General features: G+C 39.7%; 1 protein-coding gene and 1 long non-coding RNA gene across 3 annotated transcripts; both read left to right on the forward strand.

The window, feature by feature from the left end:
- The first annotated feature begins 970 nt into the window (after positions 1-970).
- LOC121761616 (phosphoinositide phosphatase SAC6-like) lies at positions 971-1945 on the forward strand. Of its 2 annotated transcripts, XR_006042052.1 has the most exons (3): positions 971-1070; positions 1256-1423; positions 1523-1945. XR_006042052.1 is itself a non-coding variant. In XM_042157242.1 (2 exons), exons 1-2 carry the CDS (start codon positions 1282-1284, stop codon positions 1753-1755), a joined length of 375 nt encoding a protein of 124 aa, XP_042013176.1. In that variant the 5' UTR covers positions 1103-1281; the 3' UTR covers positions 1756-1945. The 2 variants fall into 2 exon arrangements, 1 of the variants encoding a protein (XP_042013176.1); XM_042157242.1 differs by lacking the exon at positions 971-1070 and having other exon boundaries at positions 1103-1423.
- Positions 1946-2549: 604 nt separating this feature from the next.
- LOC121761617 lies at positions 2550-11799 on the forward strand. The gene is made up of 8 exons (XR_006042053.1): positions 2550-3119; positions 3191-3245; positions 3554-3611; positions 3744-3800; positions 3900-4117; positions 4551-4657; positions 11501-11584; positions 11684-11799. It is a non-coding gene; the product is annotated as an uncharacterized LOC121761617 (long non-coding RNA).
- The last annotated feature ends 5515 nt before the right edge of the window (positions 11800-17314 follow it).

The following is a 17314-nucleotide window of genomic DNA, read 5'->3' on the forward strand; positions in this document are numbered from 1 at the left end:
GGATGATAAAATCGTGGGGCTGAGATTAAAAAGAACAAAAAACAAAAGATACAAAAAGGAAATGAATACATCCCTATATATATATATATATATATATATATTCTATTAATTTAATATATTATATTATATTTTATATAATATACATTCTTTTAATATATTCTACTATATAATATATATTATATATATTATTAATATTATATATATATATATATATATATATTAATACATAAATGTTTTTTTTTTGGTTTTTCTGGGTTTTTCAGTTTTTCGGGTTCGGTTCGGTTTGGGTTTTGAACTAAATTCAATTTTTCAGTTTTGGTTCGATTTTGGAAAAAAATCGAACCGAAACCCGAATACTCACCACTAGTTCAAAATCTTTATTTATTATTCTGGAATAAATCCGATCGGCCGGGTTTCTAAATAATAAAATCTTTTTCGAATACCTCGTGAGGATATTATCAAACTGGACTCACGCAACACACGATTAATTGCAATAACAATACTAGCACATCTAGACGTTGATCACCACTACCCAAGATATCAGGATTCTTGCATTGAGAAAAATCCACGTCATTTGATAAATTAAAGTGATGCATAATCAATATCATATGCTCAATGCTACGTCAACAATGATTAAGAAATTTCTCACTCATATTTTATTCTATCTTCGTTTAACAACTAAACACGACTCCCCTCGTTCCATGTTAAAAGAAACGCTTCTTTGTAGAATAGAGATTAAGAATAGTGTGTTAAGTGAATAATAAATAAAGTAAAAGAGAATAAAGTAATGATAGAGTTAACTCTCAGCAAAAATAAAAATGACTCAATTATCTTGAAACTTGCCAAAATAGAAAAATGACTTAATTAACATGGAACGGGGGAAGTATCACCTAATAATGTGCCCAAAAGAAATGTGTTATATGTAATGCGATGGATGGAGTATTAATTTTCACCGTGTCCGATCCTACGGGACACATTTCCTGAATTCCATTGTAAGAGGTGCTGTGGATTTGGATCCATATAGTTTGCATAAAGTGTATCAATATTAAAGTGATTAGTTTGGAAATCGGGTATGACTACTTACGCGGCATTTTCAGTTAATTCCGTTTTTTATTTTGTCCGTACATCTCCCTTCATTTGAAACATTCCACTCCGTCTCGCGATTTAGCCGCCTTAAATCAATCGCGTTTTGCTTCCGCTCCGACATTTTTCTGCTTCAATCTGTGAGAATGTCTCGCTGATCGGTTCATGTTAGGATGAATACAACTGGGTGGAAATTTCATGATGACGGATCCTGCGCAGAAGCTGTATGCCATAATGCGGCTGTGGGAATTCCTGGATCAGTACGTGGTGGAGCCGACTGACGGATCCTCCGCCTCCTTGCTCGCTGTTAGCCGCCTTGATGGCTCCATGAATCTTGTTGGTAATTTCATTCCTCAACATTTTTTTTCTTTTTGTAGTTTTACTGTATTTTTCTCATGTTGTGGGGAATGTGTTTTTAATATTCCCTCCTGGTGTATAGATGAAATACCTCAATGCACCAAGCTTCGAGTTCCTAAAATTCAGACAATCTATGGTGTGGTCGGGACGCTCAAGCTTTTGGCAGGCAAGTTTTGTGTTGCTGTTAATTTACCTGAGTATAGTTCGCAATCAGTTATCAGCTGCTTCAGTTTACCTTTTGATACTTACTGTATCGCTCTATATGTCATGCCTTTTATTTTTGTCATCTTGACTAACAACTGGTGCCGGATATAGTTCATATTCATGTTCTACTAACTTTTGGTTACTAGTGAATAGTGATCTTGGTCAAGGTACACGATTCACATTGTGACATTCAAATATTACTCCATCAAAGGTATAAAGAAACAAAGGAGCAAGTTTCAGTTTACCCTCATGATGTTGAGAAGAAAGTTCCTCTAATTGTGAATATAAAGAGTAGGAATCAACTTGTTGCTCAACAAGCGAGCTACATGTGCGTTTTTTCAAGTTTGCAAAGAAATTTAAGCTTCTAATTTCCATGCATTTATTTTGACAGTATGCTTTTGTTAAAAATAGCAACTAGTATTTTCATTTTGGTCTGACCCTTAAAATTATGCACTTTTTGTTCTAGGATTTTTGCTCTCTAAGAGGTGGGACTCATTCTCCACAAAATATATTTCAATCACTTTTTCTTTCTATCTTTCTTACTTTACCAATTGTGTGTTAAAACCTCTGCCGTTTCAAAAGTTGCTATTTTTATTGGACAGAGGTAGTGTAAAGCTATAAGCTTGAACCACTGGTCACCATAGAAAGTCATTCAAATCACTGTTCTCAGAAGTACTTGGGGTGAAAAATGTGGTCGAGGTTAGAGTTGGACTGTTGGGCTATTTTTGGATGGGAGCAGAGTTGGAGGCGAGTTCCTGAAAGCTCAATGCAAAACCTTGACATATGAGTAGGCTTTGTTTCAGTTAGGCCACATACTCATTGCCAATATATCATTTGTTATCATCACTCTGCAGGTACCTCCTTGGGGGGGGGGGGGGGGGGGGGGCTCGGAGCATGGCAGCCTCTAAACCTGGTATCTGCTACTTCAGCTTCCATTAGCTCTAAAATCCACTCTGCGACTCATGTATCTTCACAAAAGTCCATGTGAGAAGTGATATAGCTCCTGTCTGCACCTGGAAATGATTCTGTCTCGACTGAGAAGTTCTTTTATGTACTGGCTCTAACAAGTTAAAACAAAGAAACAAATACTGTGATAGGGAGAAATTCAATGCCCGGAAAGAGGACTTTTGGAAAGAAGATGGAATGCAGCCTGTATAGTAGAGATTAGGCACAGTCCAGTTGCTCATTCTTTTACGTTCAATTGACTCTCATTCTCTTGCTTGAAAAATATGTTTTCTATAGTTGAATAAGGATTGTCTAGTAATATGGTTGTCCGAGATTTCTTCTAAATCCTTAGTTTCGTCAAGGTTTCTTCACGATATTGATTTTTCATATTGTTCACTTTAGGGTCATATTTATTAGTGATAACTGGACGTGAATGCGTTGGATCTTATTTGGGCCACTCCATTTACAAAGTGACATCATTGAAGGTTTTTCCATGTGATCATTTACTCAAGAATTTTCCTGAAGAACAGGTAGTGACAAGGTCCATCATCTTACAATTGGAGTAAATTACTTCAATATAATATATACTTCTGTTCAACAGAAAAAGATGGAGAGTGAGTTTTCTCGCTTGCTAAATGTTGCAGAGAGGACTCCAGGTCTATATTTCTTCTATGATGTGAATATGACGCTAGGGTGAAGTTTTGTTACTCAAACTCTGTGTTTGTTTGTACTTTTGGTTCATTCTTGTAATTATTTTCTCTTGTTAGTGTGTTGTGCATTAGACTCATTGGCAGAGCTTCTTAATTGCACATATGTAACATGAAGTGCTCAGCATAATTCCAAAACTAGGACATCAATTAAAATTTAAATTGAAATAGCATTTATATGTACACTCTTTGCAAGTCCAAAAAGGTTTGGTACTTCTAGCAATTGCTGCAATCCAGACTTGTATATTTTCTTGCAGTGCTCAGAGGTTGCAAGATTTGGGTGATGAATCAAAATCGCTGCCCCTTTGGAGACAAGTGAGTTTTTCTAGATGATTAATGGTTGAGCTCTGATGAAACTAATAGATTTTAGATTGCATCTTCTACTTCTTTAACAGATTAATCTTGTTGCTATATAATCCTAACACTAATTGTCTGCACATTCTTCAGGCTGACCCTCAATTTCTTTGGAACAACTATATGCTGGAAGTGCTTATAGACAACAAGGTCAAGTTTCTGGATGAATCATATAAGTAATTCAAATTTTCCCTAGGAAGTTCCCCTTTTTATGTTGTAGTAACTGAGTTAGATATCATCCTCGTGCAGCTTGACCCATTCCTCCTCCATATCATTCAAGGCAGTATCCTTTTAATTGTCCTGATGTTTCAGTACCTCATGCCATGTTATGGTTGGCATAAGCATATCATAATTTTACATTAAGTGATGCCTAGATAAGTTATTAGGCTTTCAACACATTCAAGCAGCCATTGGGAAGGATATCCTTGATGTTACACTAATTGGACGAAGATGCACAAGAAGAACAGGTAATCTTGTTATTGTTAAAATCCTTATCCTACTACTTCTTCCATTTGTTTCTGCCTTCCATCATCATTTGTCTCAAGGATATAAGTTTCTTGTATATCTTTTTCAGAACCTTCGCTTATGTCTATGAACATTTTCGTAATTAATATCGATATTACATTATCCTTTTGGTTGGTGATAGAGCTAGTTATCTCAAAACTCAAAAGTCATTCACCGAGAAATACCACCAACCATTGATTTGCAGAAATATTGTATAACACACAAAACTTTCACTTTCTTTGTCGTCTTCTTCTTCCTCCTCTTCTTTTTTCTCTTAAAAGATAGGACTCTAATCAAGGATCTGCCCTCTTCTAGTTAGAACCATTTCTATGATGTGGGAGAACGAACAAATATCTTTTTATTCAACTTGTAATTTTATTTTAAGATTTTCTGTAGGCACACGAATGTGGAGACGAGGAGCTGATTCTAATGGTTTTGTAGCAAATTTCGTGGAGAGTGAACAAATCATACAAATTAATGGGCACACTGTGTCCTTTATTCAGGTAAAATACTCATAGGGTTACAATAAGACTTGTATGTGGTACTACAATGTTTTCTATGGTAATGCTGTGAAATAGAACTCTCTACTCCAATGAAATTGATAGAGTAAAGGTACCGGTCAGTAGGAAGAGCACAAGAGGTGCTCTGTAAATTTCGCAGAGGAAGAAATAAACTCCCAACAATCACTCAAAATAGAACAACTCTCGGCTTTATTGAGATGGAAACTGAAATGAACACCCAAAGGAAATCCTCACAAAGGAGGCCTACGATACTACGATCGTCCAATACTAAATTCCCATGATACTTCTCGTTATTTGGAACTTTAATATATAGACTTACAATAGAAAAAAATCAGCAACAATTAAACAGAATCTGCAACAACTTAAATTTGAATTTAAATCCCCTAACAACCTAACTGTAGCCGAGATTGGTGCGCGCCTTCTCTCCTTCATTCTTCCCCCTTTTCCTCTGACTCGGTTGGCCACAATACTTGGCGGTTCCCCCTTTTGTAGACCCGCCAACTCGTATCAACTGCCCGGGTCGGCGAAACAGCCTTGCCCGCAAGGCGGAGGTAAGGGAATTGACCTTGTAAATTCGCCGTATCCACCATGTGGCTTCGTCGACCGATTGTCCCGACCACTTGATTAGTAACTGGGGTATCTGACTCACGTCCCGTGTGACCATCCGCTCTCCCAGTACCTCCTCCGATAGAAGCGGTGGATCGACATCCATCAGAGCCTCTGGAAGTTCGTTGTCCGGCGCTGCAGAGCCAATCGCTCGTTTGAACAACGAGACGTGAAATATCGGGTGGATGCGAGAGCCATCAGGTAGTTTAAGGCGATAAGCCGCTTCGCCAATGCGAGCTTCCACTGGATAGGGCCCATGGTAACGAGGAGCCAGCTTTCGATTAGGAGCTGGGAAGATGACTGGCGGTAAGGACGGAACTTAAGATAGACTAGATCGCCCACTGCGTACTCAACGTCCCTACGGTGTTTGTTGGCCGATGCAGCCATTCGCTGTTGGGCTCGGAGCATCTGAGCAAGGTCAGCGCCTCGTCGCGAGACCGGAGGGAGTCCACTACTGCCTGCGCACGGATTTCACCGGGTAAAAAACTGTGCAGCGAAGGCGGGGGCCTGCCATAAACTACCTCAAAAGGGGTGGTTCCCGATGCGGAGTGGGCGCTCGTATTGTAGCAATATTCAGCCCACGCAAGCCATTTGTGCCATTGTTTGGGGCGCTCGGATGCAAAGCAACGCAGGTAAGTCTGCAGGCATCGATTCAACATTTCGGTTTGGCCATCCGTCTCCGGATGATAAGTGATAAACTCGTAGTTTAGCAAGTATTTTGGATGTTTAACGTGAATATTTCAGTGTTTTGTAGCATATTACTTGAGTTTGCATCCATTATCCACTATTTAGGTGTTTTGATGAGTTTGTCGAGTGTTTGTAGTTAAAACAGGTGAAAATGAGTTGAAAAGGAGTTCGGGGCTGGAGTACAGAGAATTCGCCCGACCGGGCGCTTTCTCTAGGAAGAATCGCCCGACCGGGCGTTTTTGAAGGAATCGGGAATCCAGAGAGTTCACCCGACCGGGCGTTATGGCGACTTAAAATCGCCCGACCGGGCGATGCGTGCGGGATGTATATTTCCACCCCGGGTATAAAAAGACCTAGGTTTTCGACACCAAGGGAGGAGGGACGCCCAGAAGCAATTTTGAGAGGTTTTGAGAGCGGATTTGAGAGACAAGGAGTCCCAATCCTCAACAAGGTTGAAGACGAAGATGAATTGCCGTTCAGTCCATCCTTGGGAGTATTTTCATTGGTTTTCTTGTTCAATTCAATGTTTATGGATTATTCTTGTGTTTTTTATTTGAATATGAGTGGCTAAATCTTTTGTGGAGTTTTGGTGAAGAATACAATGAACACTTGTGATTAATTCAATAGCTTTTGATTACCTATGCTCTTGAGATTATTTTATTTCATTCTTATGCCTTTTCAATTCAATTGCTTAGCTACCAATTGGACATGTTGACCTAGATTTGTGTAATCAAGAGATACCGGTTTAGGATTGATAAAAGAATGAACAACGCCTAGATAATTTGCATTCGAGAGAAGGAATTCTAGAGTGAGGACTTGGGCCTTTTGTTTAAAGGAGTTAATTGTGAAGTATTAGAAGGAAACTTTAATATTAATAGTTAATCAACGGGTTGAGTGCACTCGAGAGGGGGCTTAGCCCAGACTAGTAACTTTCCTACTAATCCTAGAGACTTCAATGGGTAATCAAAGTTGTTGAGTTGTTTACATTGTGGTTGTTGTAGTCGGATCCACGGCTCTACCTCGTTCTCTTATTTGAAACTTGCTCTTTTGTCTCTTTTTTTACTTTGTTTGTGTTTAATAGTCACATACCAAAACCAAACATTTGATTTGTCTAAATAGTAGTTAACATCGGTCCGTGGTACTTGAGTTTATACATTTTGTCTTTGTGGGATACGATACTCTTGCTTGCTTTATGCTACACTAGCCCCGTACACTTGCCGGAATTTCTTGTGTTAAAATAAGTTGAGTCAATGAGCCGAACTCATTCTTAGTTTTGTACTAGTAGCCCAGAATAATTCGCGCCAGAATGAACTCAAAAAGATAGGGTCGCGATCCGAAACTATGGAGTTTGGGATCCCATGCAGATGGACGATCTCTTTAGTGAAAAGATCAGCGACTTGCTTGGCAGAGAACGGGTGGCGAAGGGCGATGAAGTGGGCGTACTTAGAGAGACGATCCACGACGACAAAAATACAGTCGACGCCGCCGGACTTAGGAAGCCCCAATAGGAAGTCCATGCTCAAATCCTCCCAAACGCGATCTGGAATGGGAAGCGGAATGAGGAGGCCGGCGGGCGCTTGGGTATCAGATTTATTTTTTTGACAAATTGCACATGCAGCCACAAAGTGAGTAATATGCTTCATCATTCCAGGCCAATACACATTTGAGGCAAGGCGACGGTAAGTACGGTATTCCCCTGTATGACAGCCGGTGGGGGTGGCGTGGAACTCGGCAATTAGCTGCTGAATCCAAGGGGAGTTGGCCGTACAGCGATGCGCCCCTTATAGAAGAGTACGCCATGAATTAATTCATAGTGAGTTGGTCCCAGCTGGCCTAGTTCCAAATCAGCCTTGATTTGGACAGTACTGGGTCCGTGGCTAGGGAAGACTGGACCCTTGACCAACCAGGCCTTGTAGGTCGGGAAATAGCCGAGAATTCTACCGCTTCGTCGTCCCGCCGAGACATGGCATCTGCTGCCCGGTTCGTCTTGCCCTCTTTGTAGACGATAGAGAAATCATATCCGAGCAATTTCGCAACCCAATTCTGTTGCGCAGGTGTGGACAGAGGCTGCGCAAGGAGGTGCTTTAAACTCCTTTGGTCGGTGTGGACTATGAAACGACGGCCCAACAGATAAGGACGCCAGTGATGTATAGCGAGAACCAAGGCCATCAACTCCTTCTCATATGCCGACTTTGTAAGCCAACGCCCCGATAAAGTCTTGCTAAAGTAGGCCACTGGCTGCCGATCCTGCATAAGAACCGCCCCCAACCCGTGGCCCGATGCATCACATTCAATAACAAATTCCTTGGTGAAATCCGGCATCCTTAGCAACGGGGCAGATGTCAAGGCCGTTTTTAGGATGTGGAAAGCCTGCTCCGCTTCAGGGGTCCAGATCCATTTTGCCTTTCGGGCGGTGTCAATTGGCTTCTTGAGGAGCTGGGTGAGAGGCGCCGCGATTTTGCCATAGTCGCGAACGAAACGCCGATAGTAGATTGTCAACCAAAGGAAACCCCGAACTCCTTTTAGAGTGGTGGGTGTCGGCCAACGTAGCACTGTCGAGACCTTGGAGGGGTCCATGCTCACCCCTGCCACTGACACCACATGACCGAGATACTCAACTTGGCGCAGCCCAAGGAGCCACTTCTTTGGGTTAAATATCAAGGAGTGGACCTCAAGGACGGTGAAAACCAGCCGAAGATGAGATAAGTGTGCATCCCAGGAGTCGCTGTAGATCAAAATGTCGTCGAAGAAAACCAGGACGAACTTACGAAGGAAAGGTCGGAATATTTCATTCATTAGACTCTGGAAGGTGGCGGGGGCATTTGTTAGGCCAAATGGCATAACGAGGAATTCATAGTGGTCTAGGTGCGTACGGAAGGCGGTCTTGTGCACATCGGGGGCGGCCACTCGGATTTGATGATACCCGGCCTTTAGATCGAGCTTGCTGAACCAGCAGGACCCATGTAGCTCGCCAAGGAGCTCTTGGATAATTGGAATCGGGTGTTTATGTGCACTTGTTCAAAACACCACGACCCATCTTTCTTTTTCACAAGTAACACCGGGCTGGTGCTTGGTTGTATGACCCCCGAGTCGAGCATCTCTGCCACCAAACGCTCCATCTCATCTTTTTGAGCGTGATTGTAGCGGTAAGGCCTTACCGAGACCGGCTGTGAGCCTGGTTTCAGCGGGATCTGGTGGTCAGTGTGGCGATGAGGTGGCAGTGCCGTCGAGGGGTGGACCGCACGAGGGAACCCGTCAACCAGTGATAGCAGCCGATCACGCTCGGCAAGCAGTAGCGAAGGGTCTAACTCGAAATCTATCGTGTGACCCGAGGCCTCCAAGAAGCGCAGGACCCAGCACGAGTCGCCATCCTGCAGCCTATTAATGTCAGAAGAAGAGCATGCCCGACGAGTAAGGGACGGGTCTCCCTCAATCGTCACCCACCGATCACCGATGAAAAACTGCATAGACGAACGTTTCCAGTTCGCGACCACAGAGCCAAGTGTCTCTAACCAAGAAACTCCCAAAATAATATCAATATTCCTCAATGGAAATACATAACAGGACAAGGAAAATTTTTCGGATGCCAAAAGAAGAGGTACGGCATGCCAGATGCCAGAAGTTCTGACCGTCGACCCGTTACCCAGCGTGACGGAGTAAGGTGTTGTGGGCGTGATTGGGAGCTGCAGGCGACTGACCAGATGATCTGAGATGAAACAGTGACTTGCCACGCTGTCGACCATGACTAGGACTTTTTGGGTATCGATGCCGCCGAACAACTTCATAGTGCGGGAGGTATCCAAGCTGTTACAAGAGAGTTCCGATAGCTGGAGCTCCAGTTGGACCCCGTTATCAATCTGTTTCTCGCTCTCCGTATCGTCATACATAGGATTATCTTCGTCGATGACGAGAACGTTGAGAGTCTTTGGGGGACAGCGATGAGTGGGGCCAAACTTGAGGCCACATTTAAAGCAGGTGCCGGCGGCGATGTGCTTTTTATACTCCTCGGAAGATATATTCCGGAAGCACCTGGGGCGGTTATGTCCTGAAGAGGAGAACGACGTAGGCGTCAGGGAAAAAACCTTTGGATTCGGGCGGGACATTCCCTGTGGCGGCAGAACCGCGGATGAAGGGGGGTTGCTCATCGGCTGAGTACCGGAGAGCTGATCCAGTTGCAAGGCCATTTGCACCGCGTCTGAATAAGAAGTAATCTGCGCTACCTTCACGTGCATCCGAATCTCTGGGCGAAGAGCGATGAGCTGCCAAAAAGAACCCCAGATATTGGTGATCCGCCAGATCCTGGATTTGGGCAAGACGGGCCTCGAAAGCTGCTACGAAATCGACGAGGGAGTCCTCTTGTCGGGTTGAGGTAAAAGCCTCGTAGCCATCTAGAACCATTTTATCACCGAAACGTTTCATTAACTCCCATTGGAACTGTTCCCAACTGAGCGCCGGAAGACGGCGTCGCAGAAGTTGGAACCATGGCAAGGCTGGCCCAGCTAAAGCCACCATGGCAATGTCCAGTCGCTTTTCAGTGGAGGTTTTGGACACCAAGAAATATTGCTCCGCGCGCGCGAGCCACGCGATAGCATCTGTTCCGTCAAACGTAGGCATAGACAGGGTTGAATTGCCCCATGTTGTTGTCGTGCTCCCGGTTGGATCATCATTCGTAGTTGGATCTGTTGATTTGGAAGAAGATCCTGTGGCGAGAGCGGTTCGGACCTCTGCCATAAAGGTCTCGAGTTGAGCCCCAATCGCTGTAACTTGCTCACCCGTTTTCGAACACTGGATATTGAGTTCATCGACCATGGTGGTCAATGTCTCTGTTTTTTTTTTCAGATCTCCGGTGACCTTCTCTAATCCCTCCAGTCGCGTGTCCGTATTACGCGTGTTAACCATCGTCCCCGCACCAATTGATAGAGTAAAGGTACCGGTCAGTAGGAAGAGCACAAGAGGTGCTCTGTAAATTTCGCAGAGGAAGAAATAAACTCCCAACACTCACTCAAAGTAGAACAACTCTCGGCTTTATTAAGATGGAAATTGAAATGAACACCCAAAGGAAATCCTCACAAAGGAGGCCTACGATACTACGATCGTCCAATACTAAATTCCCAAGATACTTCTCGTTATTTTGGAACTCTAATATATAGACTTACAATAGAGAAAAATGAGCAACAATTAAACAGAATCTGCAATAACTTAAATTTGAATTTAAATCCCCTAACAACCTAACTATAGCCGAGATTGGTGCGCGCCTTCTCTCCTTCATTCTTCCCCCTTTTCCTCTGACTCGGTTGGCCACAATACTTGGCGGTTCCCCCTTTTGTAGACTCGCCAACTCGTATCAGAAATGCTTTAGAATCCTTCTTTCAAATGGATGTATACCATTTAATTTGATTTGGTAAACTGAAATTAACCATATCGTCCGTTTATATTGCATAATGTAACTTGTTACATGATATGTATCTATGTCTAATTGTCAGTTTACAGTGCCTCGCTGTTATTACACGACAAACTAATTTCCTTTTCCAGGTGGAGGGTCAATGCCATTTCTTTGGGATCAGATTGTTGATGACATATAAGCCAAAGTTTGAAATCGTGAGACCTGAGGAAGCAGTATGTCTGTTTGTTTGTTTTTTCTTTTTTATCAGATTATGTTCTGTCATAACATAGACATCTGGTTTGCTGACTTGTTCCCTCTACACATTTGTGCAGCATAGAGTGGCTGAAAGACATTTCTTAGATCTAAGAAACAAATATGGCAGCGTTCTTGCGGTTGATTTAGTGAACAAGGTACATGGAATCATTTTTTTTTTTGCAAAGGGTAGATTGCCATCTTCATCATGGTTGCACTTTACCTGTCTCTTTCTCAACAACTATGTACCTTATTTGAAACCTTTCATGACAAGTCTTCTTTTCATAGTTAAATCATTCTAGCATTAAAAGACATACATATTTTACTCTAAAGATGTATAATAAAATTTGGTCTTTGTAGAACAATAAAATAGACACATGTGGAAAGTATAGAGACATATGAGAGAAAAGTATCTTCATTACTTTACAAAACACATATATATATTACAACAGACTAACCTAGACAAGGACACATAACCAATATGGACACTTATTCTACAACACTCCCCCTCAAGTTGGAGTATATATATCGATCATGTTCAGCTTGGTACAAAGTCTTGAGAAACGTTTCACAGCAACAGTTTTGTGAGATATTAACAATCTGGTTGGATGCGAAAGAAATGAGTAGTAATAGTCTTATTCAAAACACACTCTCAAATAAAATGACAATCAACTTCAATATGTTTAGTCTTTTCATAGAAAACCGGATTATTTGCAATGTAGATAAATAGCTTGGTTATCACAATGCATAGGGTACAAGTTCAATGAAAGTGGACCCTAGTAGATTCTTAACTCTGGTAATCTTAGTAGCATAATGAGCCACAACTCTATACTGGTTTCGAAAGATGATCTCACAACAATATGTAGTTTCTTACTTCGTCAGTTTTCTTCCATGTAGTAGGTGCAATATCTAGAAGTATACTTTCTATCAGAATTAGATTATTTGCAATGTAGTAAACAGCTTGGTTATCACAATGCATAGGGTACAAGTTCAATGAAAGTGAATCCTCTTAACTCTGGTCATCTCAGTAGCATAATGAGCCACAACTCTATACTCGGTCTCGAAAGAACAACAATCTGTAGTTTCTTACTTCGTCAGTATTCTTTCATGTAGTAGATGCAATATCCAGAAGTAGACTTTCTATCATAATTAGATAAGTTTTCCAACTAAACGTCTAGACTTAGCTTTATCATCTGACTCTTCAATATTATCCCAAACACTTCGGTCAACCTTCATAGGAGTAACAACATGCTTTGCTCCAAGTAATCCTACTTCTTTCGGCATACTTTTGTTGAGATAGAGAAACAAACTCCAGATATGTTGTGTGCAATTTCAATTCCTAAGAAACACTCCCTCCTATCCTTGTTAATTGAGACACTTTTCTGTTTCAAGAAGTTCCAAGATAATTGAATCATTTCTATTTTTGGCAAAAAGGTACTCCTTCCATTCCATGTTAATTGAGTCATTTTTCTATTGTGGGAAGTTTCTAGAAAATTGAGTCATTTCTATTTTTGGCAAAAAGAAACTCTCTGTTTTACTTTATTCTCTATTACTTCATTCACCATCCATTTAAAATACTGTTCTTAATCTCTCTTTTACTTTGTTCTCCCACCAATTAACAAGGAACGGAGGGAGTAATACTTTCTTCTATTTTATTCTCTCTTCATCTCTCTTCATCTCTCTTTTACTTTGTTCTCCCACCAATTAACATACTAAACATCTATTTTCTAATCTTCGTGCCGAAAAGAAGTGCCTCAATTACCAAGGAACACAAGGAGTACTCAGGATGCTGAAAATCCTTAATAACAAAATGTGGCTGCAAGAATTTCTTAATCTCCTCAATTCCACAAACATCACTTCCGTATATCAACAATGTAGACAAAGAGAATGACAATACCTTACGCTTGATGTCGCACAAAAACCGAATGTCAGACTTGGTAATGCATAAATCTCAAAAACTAAAAGTTCCAAGAACACTGCTCAAAAACTAAAAGTTCCAAAAACACTGCTAAACTTATGAAACCACGCCTTCGGACTTTGTTTAACACCATAAATTGTCTTTTTGAGACAACAAACTTTTTTAGCATCCCCTGAGAAACATACCCTGAAAGGTTGCTCCATAAAAATTACCGTATATGAAAGCATTCTTTACATCAAGCTGAGGAAAGATTGACAGCTAAAGAAAACACGATTCAGATCGAGTTCATGTTCTACGAGCCGTGAATGAAAACGTCTCAAGGCAGAGAATATCATAAGTTTGTGAGTACCCTTTGGCCAAGAGATAATGTTTGGACAAGTAAAGGAGTAGGAACGAACTGGTTGATTAGTTTAGTTTGACAATAAGTAGTTAATGAAGAATTTGGCGCATTAGACGTCATGTTGGCCCATCAGGTTTGCCAAACTTCTCCCAACACTTATCAGACTCATGATTCGAACGACCTCAATAATCACAATGTCGTCATGAAACCGATGGTCTCGACCTCGGCCACGGACACGTCCACCATACAAACCCCGACCGCGAGTAGACATGGCTGAATTATCAAAAAAGAGAAAAAAAAATATACCATGGAGCAAACCCTAAGCAGATCAACATGAGTTGTAGAACGGGCAGCAGAATTGACCGGGAGTGACAGAAGTAAAATTAGAGACGGATTTGAATCCGCTCTGATACCATGTAGAACAATAAAATATAGATACATGTGGAAAAGTATAGAAACATATTAGAGAAAAGTAGTAGGTATCCTAAATACTTTACAAAGAACCTATATGTACAAAAGACTAAGCTAGACTAGGACACGTAACTATGTGGGATATAGTCTACAACAGTCTCTACTTAGAATTTTCTTTTATAAAAGAAAATTAGCAAAAGTGCTTTCTATTTTAGAAACCGAAGAGCCTGTAATTTGGGTGCTTAAAAAGGTTTATATTCACCTTTACATAGTTTGAAAAATAGTTCTCTATCATTTGAATGGATCAATCATATGAACCATATGTCTTTTACAAATATTAGAACTCTACGCTGAGGTCAAATTGGTATTAAATGATACTCCGTATAAGTGAATGAGGGTTGCCAAATTCAATATAGAACTTCTCTTTCAGTGAAACATATGTCTTTTGTCCTTTATTGCTAGTCAATTCTGGATCACTTTGCTTGTTTGAAATGACTAAGTGACTCCTGCTATCTTATATGTTATGCACAATCTCCTGTTGGTAGACTTGGCTTCCCACCCTATTTCTTTGAAATTTCTAACAGCATGGAGACGAGGGCTTAAAAGTTTTGCCAGGCAGTGGAACCTATTGTTAGTGATGATGTGAGGCAGGTCGTGTTTCAGTCTTATTATTTTGCAGCTATACATGAATCAGTTGGATGTGAACTTGCTATATCCTTACCTACACTATTTTCAGATATCTGCACTTTGATTTTCACAAGATTTGTGGGCATGTCCACTTTGAGCGCTTAGCCATTCTTTACGAACAACTTGAGGATTTTCTCATTAAAGTTTTCTTGCATGATTCTGTTTAGTTTCTACTTAGAACTGCTTGCTTTACGCATTTCATAGTTTGCTCTCAAAAGTTGAACGAATGGTACATAGATTGCGGGCTTCCAGATGGTTAATCTCCAAGAAGCATTAATAAAATTATGTAATGACCATGAAAAGAATTTGTAAAGAAAAAGATAGAGACAGCTTCTGGGACACTTAGCTTTGATTTGGAGACACAAGAAAATTTTATGTCAATAGCTTATAGTTATTCCTAATTTGCTTATCTTTTCCATATCTTGCTTAAGCGAGCTGGAAATCTGTTTTACATGTTTGTGATAAATTTTGGTTTGTATATGTTAACTTTGATTGACGTAGTATTTTAATTTTGTTTGGTACATCTGAACAAAATTCCTGTAATCTTAACACTTACCAATTTGATCTAAAAAATATTGTTTCTATCCTTTCGTTGATCTTAGTCTGAAGTGAGGTAAGCATAATTAGAGATATTGCATGGGTGTTTCTATCAATCTTGTCCAGATTTGATGAGTCTATCATTTAAAACTGCACTTCTCTCTGACTTTGGAATTTGAGTTTATTATTTAAATACGCAGCATGTCTTTTTTAGTCATAAACATTAGGGTCAACCCAATTATTTGACTATGTAGTTTGGAGCCTTTACTCTCTGATACAGAACAAGATTTGATATGTTGATATGCATATTGCAGGATAGGGGTGCATTATAATGATAATCCCAATTTCCGTAATAACCCTATAACTAAATCTGGACCACACATTTTTAAAATCACGTGGTCTAGATTCAAACTTAGCTTTCCTTCATAAAAAAGGCTCAGAGGGTAAATATGTCGTTTCGCTTATTTAATTTCTAAATTTCGCTCATGATAAAATTTACGTATCCAAATTTCACTCATTTAAATACGTAAAATCTTATTTCTCATGATATACAGATGTATGAGGTTCAGTTACACGTATGTATGAGGTTCAGTTATACGTAAAATCTTATTTCCCATGATATACAAATTTCGCTCATTTAAATACGTAAAATCTTATTTAAGTATCATTTTATCATTTTATCAGTCAAAAGTATCATTTTATCAACTCATAGTATCATTCTATCCGGCAAAACTATCATTCTATGCAATAAACCTAACATATATCATTTTATCATTTTATCAGTCAGTCAAAAGTATCATTTTATCAACTCAGAGTATCATTCTATCTGGCAAAACTATCATTCTATGCAATAAACCTAACATATATCATTTCATCATTTTATCATTCAGTCAAAAAGTATCATTTTATCAACTCAGAGTATCATTCTATCCGGCAAAACTATCATTCTATGCAATAAACCTAACATATATCATTTTATCAGTCAGTCAAAAAGTATCATTTTCTCAACTCAGAGTATCATTCTATTCGGCAAAACTATCATTCTATCCGGCAAAACTATCATTCTATGCAATAACCCTAACATATATCATTTTATCAGTCAGACAAAAAGTATCATTTTATAAACAAAAGTATCATTTTATCAATTCAAAGTATCATTCTATCAGTCAGAAATATCATTTTATCGGCTCAGAGTATCTTTTGTCATTTTATCCCGCAAAATTCAGAGTATCTTTCTATCGGCAAAAGTATCATTTTATCAACTCAGAGTATCATTTTATCAGTCAAAACTATCATTTTATGCAGTAAATCTAACATTTATAAACAAAAGTATCATTTTATCAACTCAAAGTATCATTCTATCAGTCAGAAATATCATTTTATCGGCTCAGAGTATCATTCTATCCGGCAAAACTATGATTTTGTCAACTCAGAGTATCATTCTATCGGCCAAAGCTTCATTTTATCAACTCAGAGTATCATTCTATCAGTCAAAACTATCATTTTATGCAATAAATCAAACATTTATAAACAAAAGTATCATTTTATCAACTCAGAGTATCATTCTATCAGTCAGAAATATCATTTTATCGGATGCAAGTATCATTTTGTTATTTTATCCGGCAAAACTATAATTTTGTCAACTCAGAATATCATTCTATCGGCAAAAGTATCATTTTATCAACTCAGAGTATCATTCTATCAGTCAAAACTATCATTTTATGCAGTAAATCTAACATTTATAAACAAAAGTATCATTTTATCAACTCAAAGTATCATTCTATCATAAAGAAATATCATTTTATCAGCTGCAAGTAT

The sequence above is a fragment of the Salvia splendens genome, chromosome 13 (genome assembly GCF_004379255.2).
Source record: "Salvia splendens isolate huo1 chromosome 13, SspV2, whole genome shotgun sequence".
In the NCBI taxonomy this organism is placed as follows: domain Eukaryota; kingdom Viridiplantae; phylum Streptophyta; class Magnoliopsida; order Lamiales; family Lamiaceae; genus Salvia; species Salvia splendens.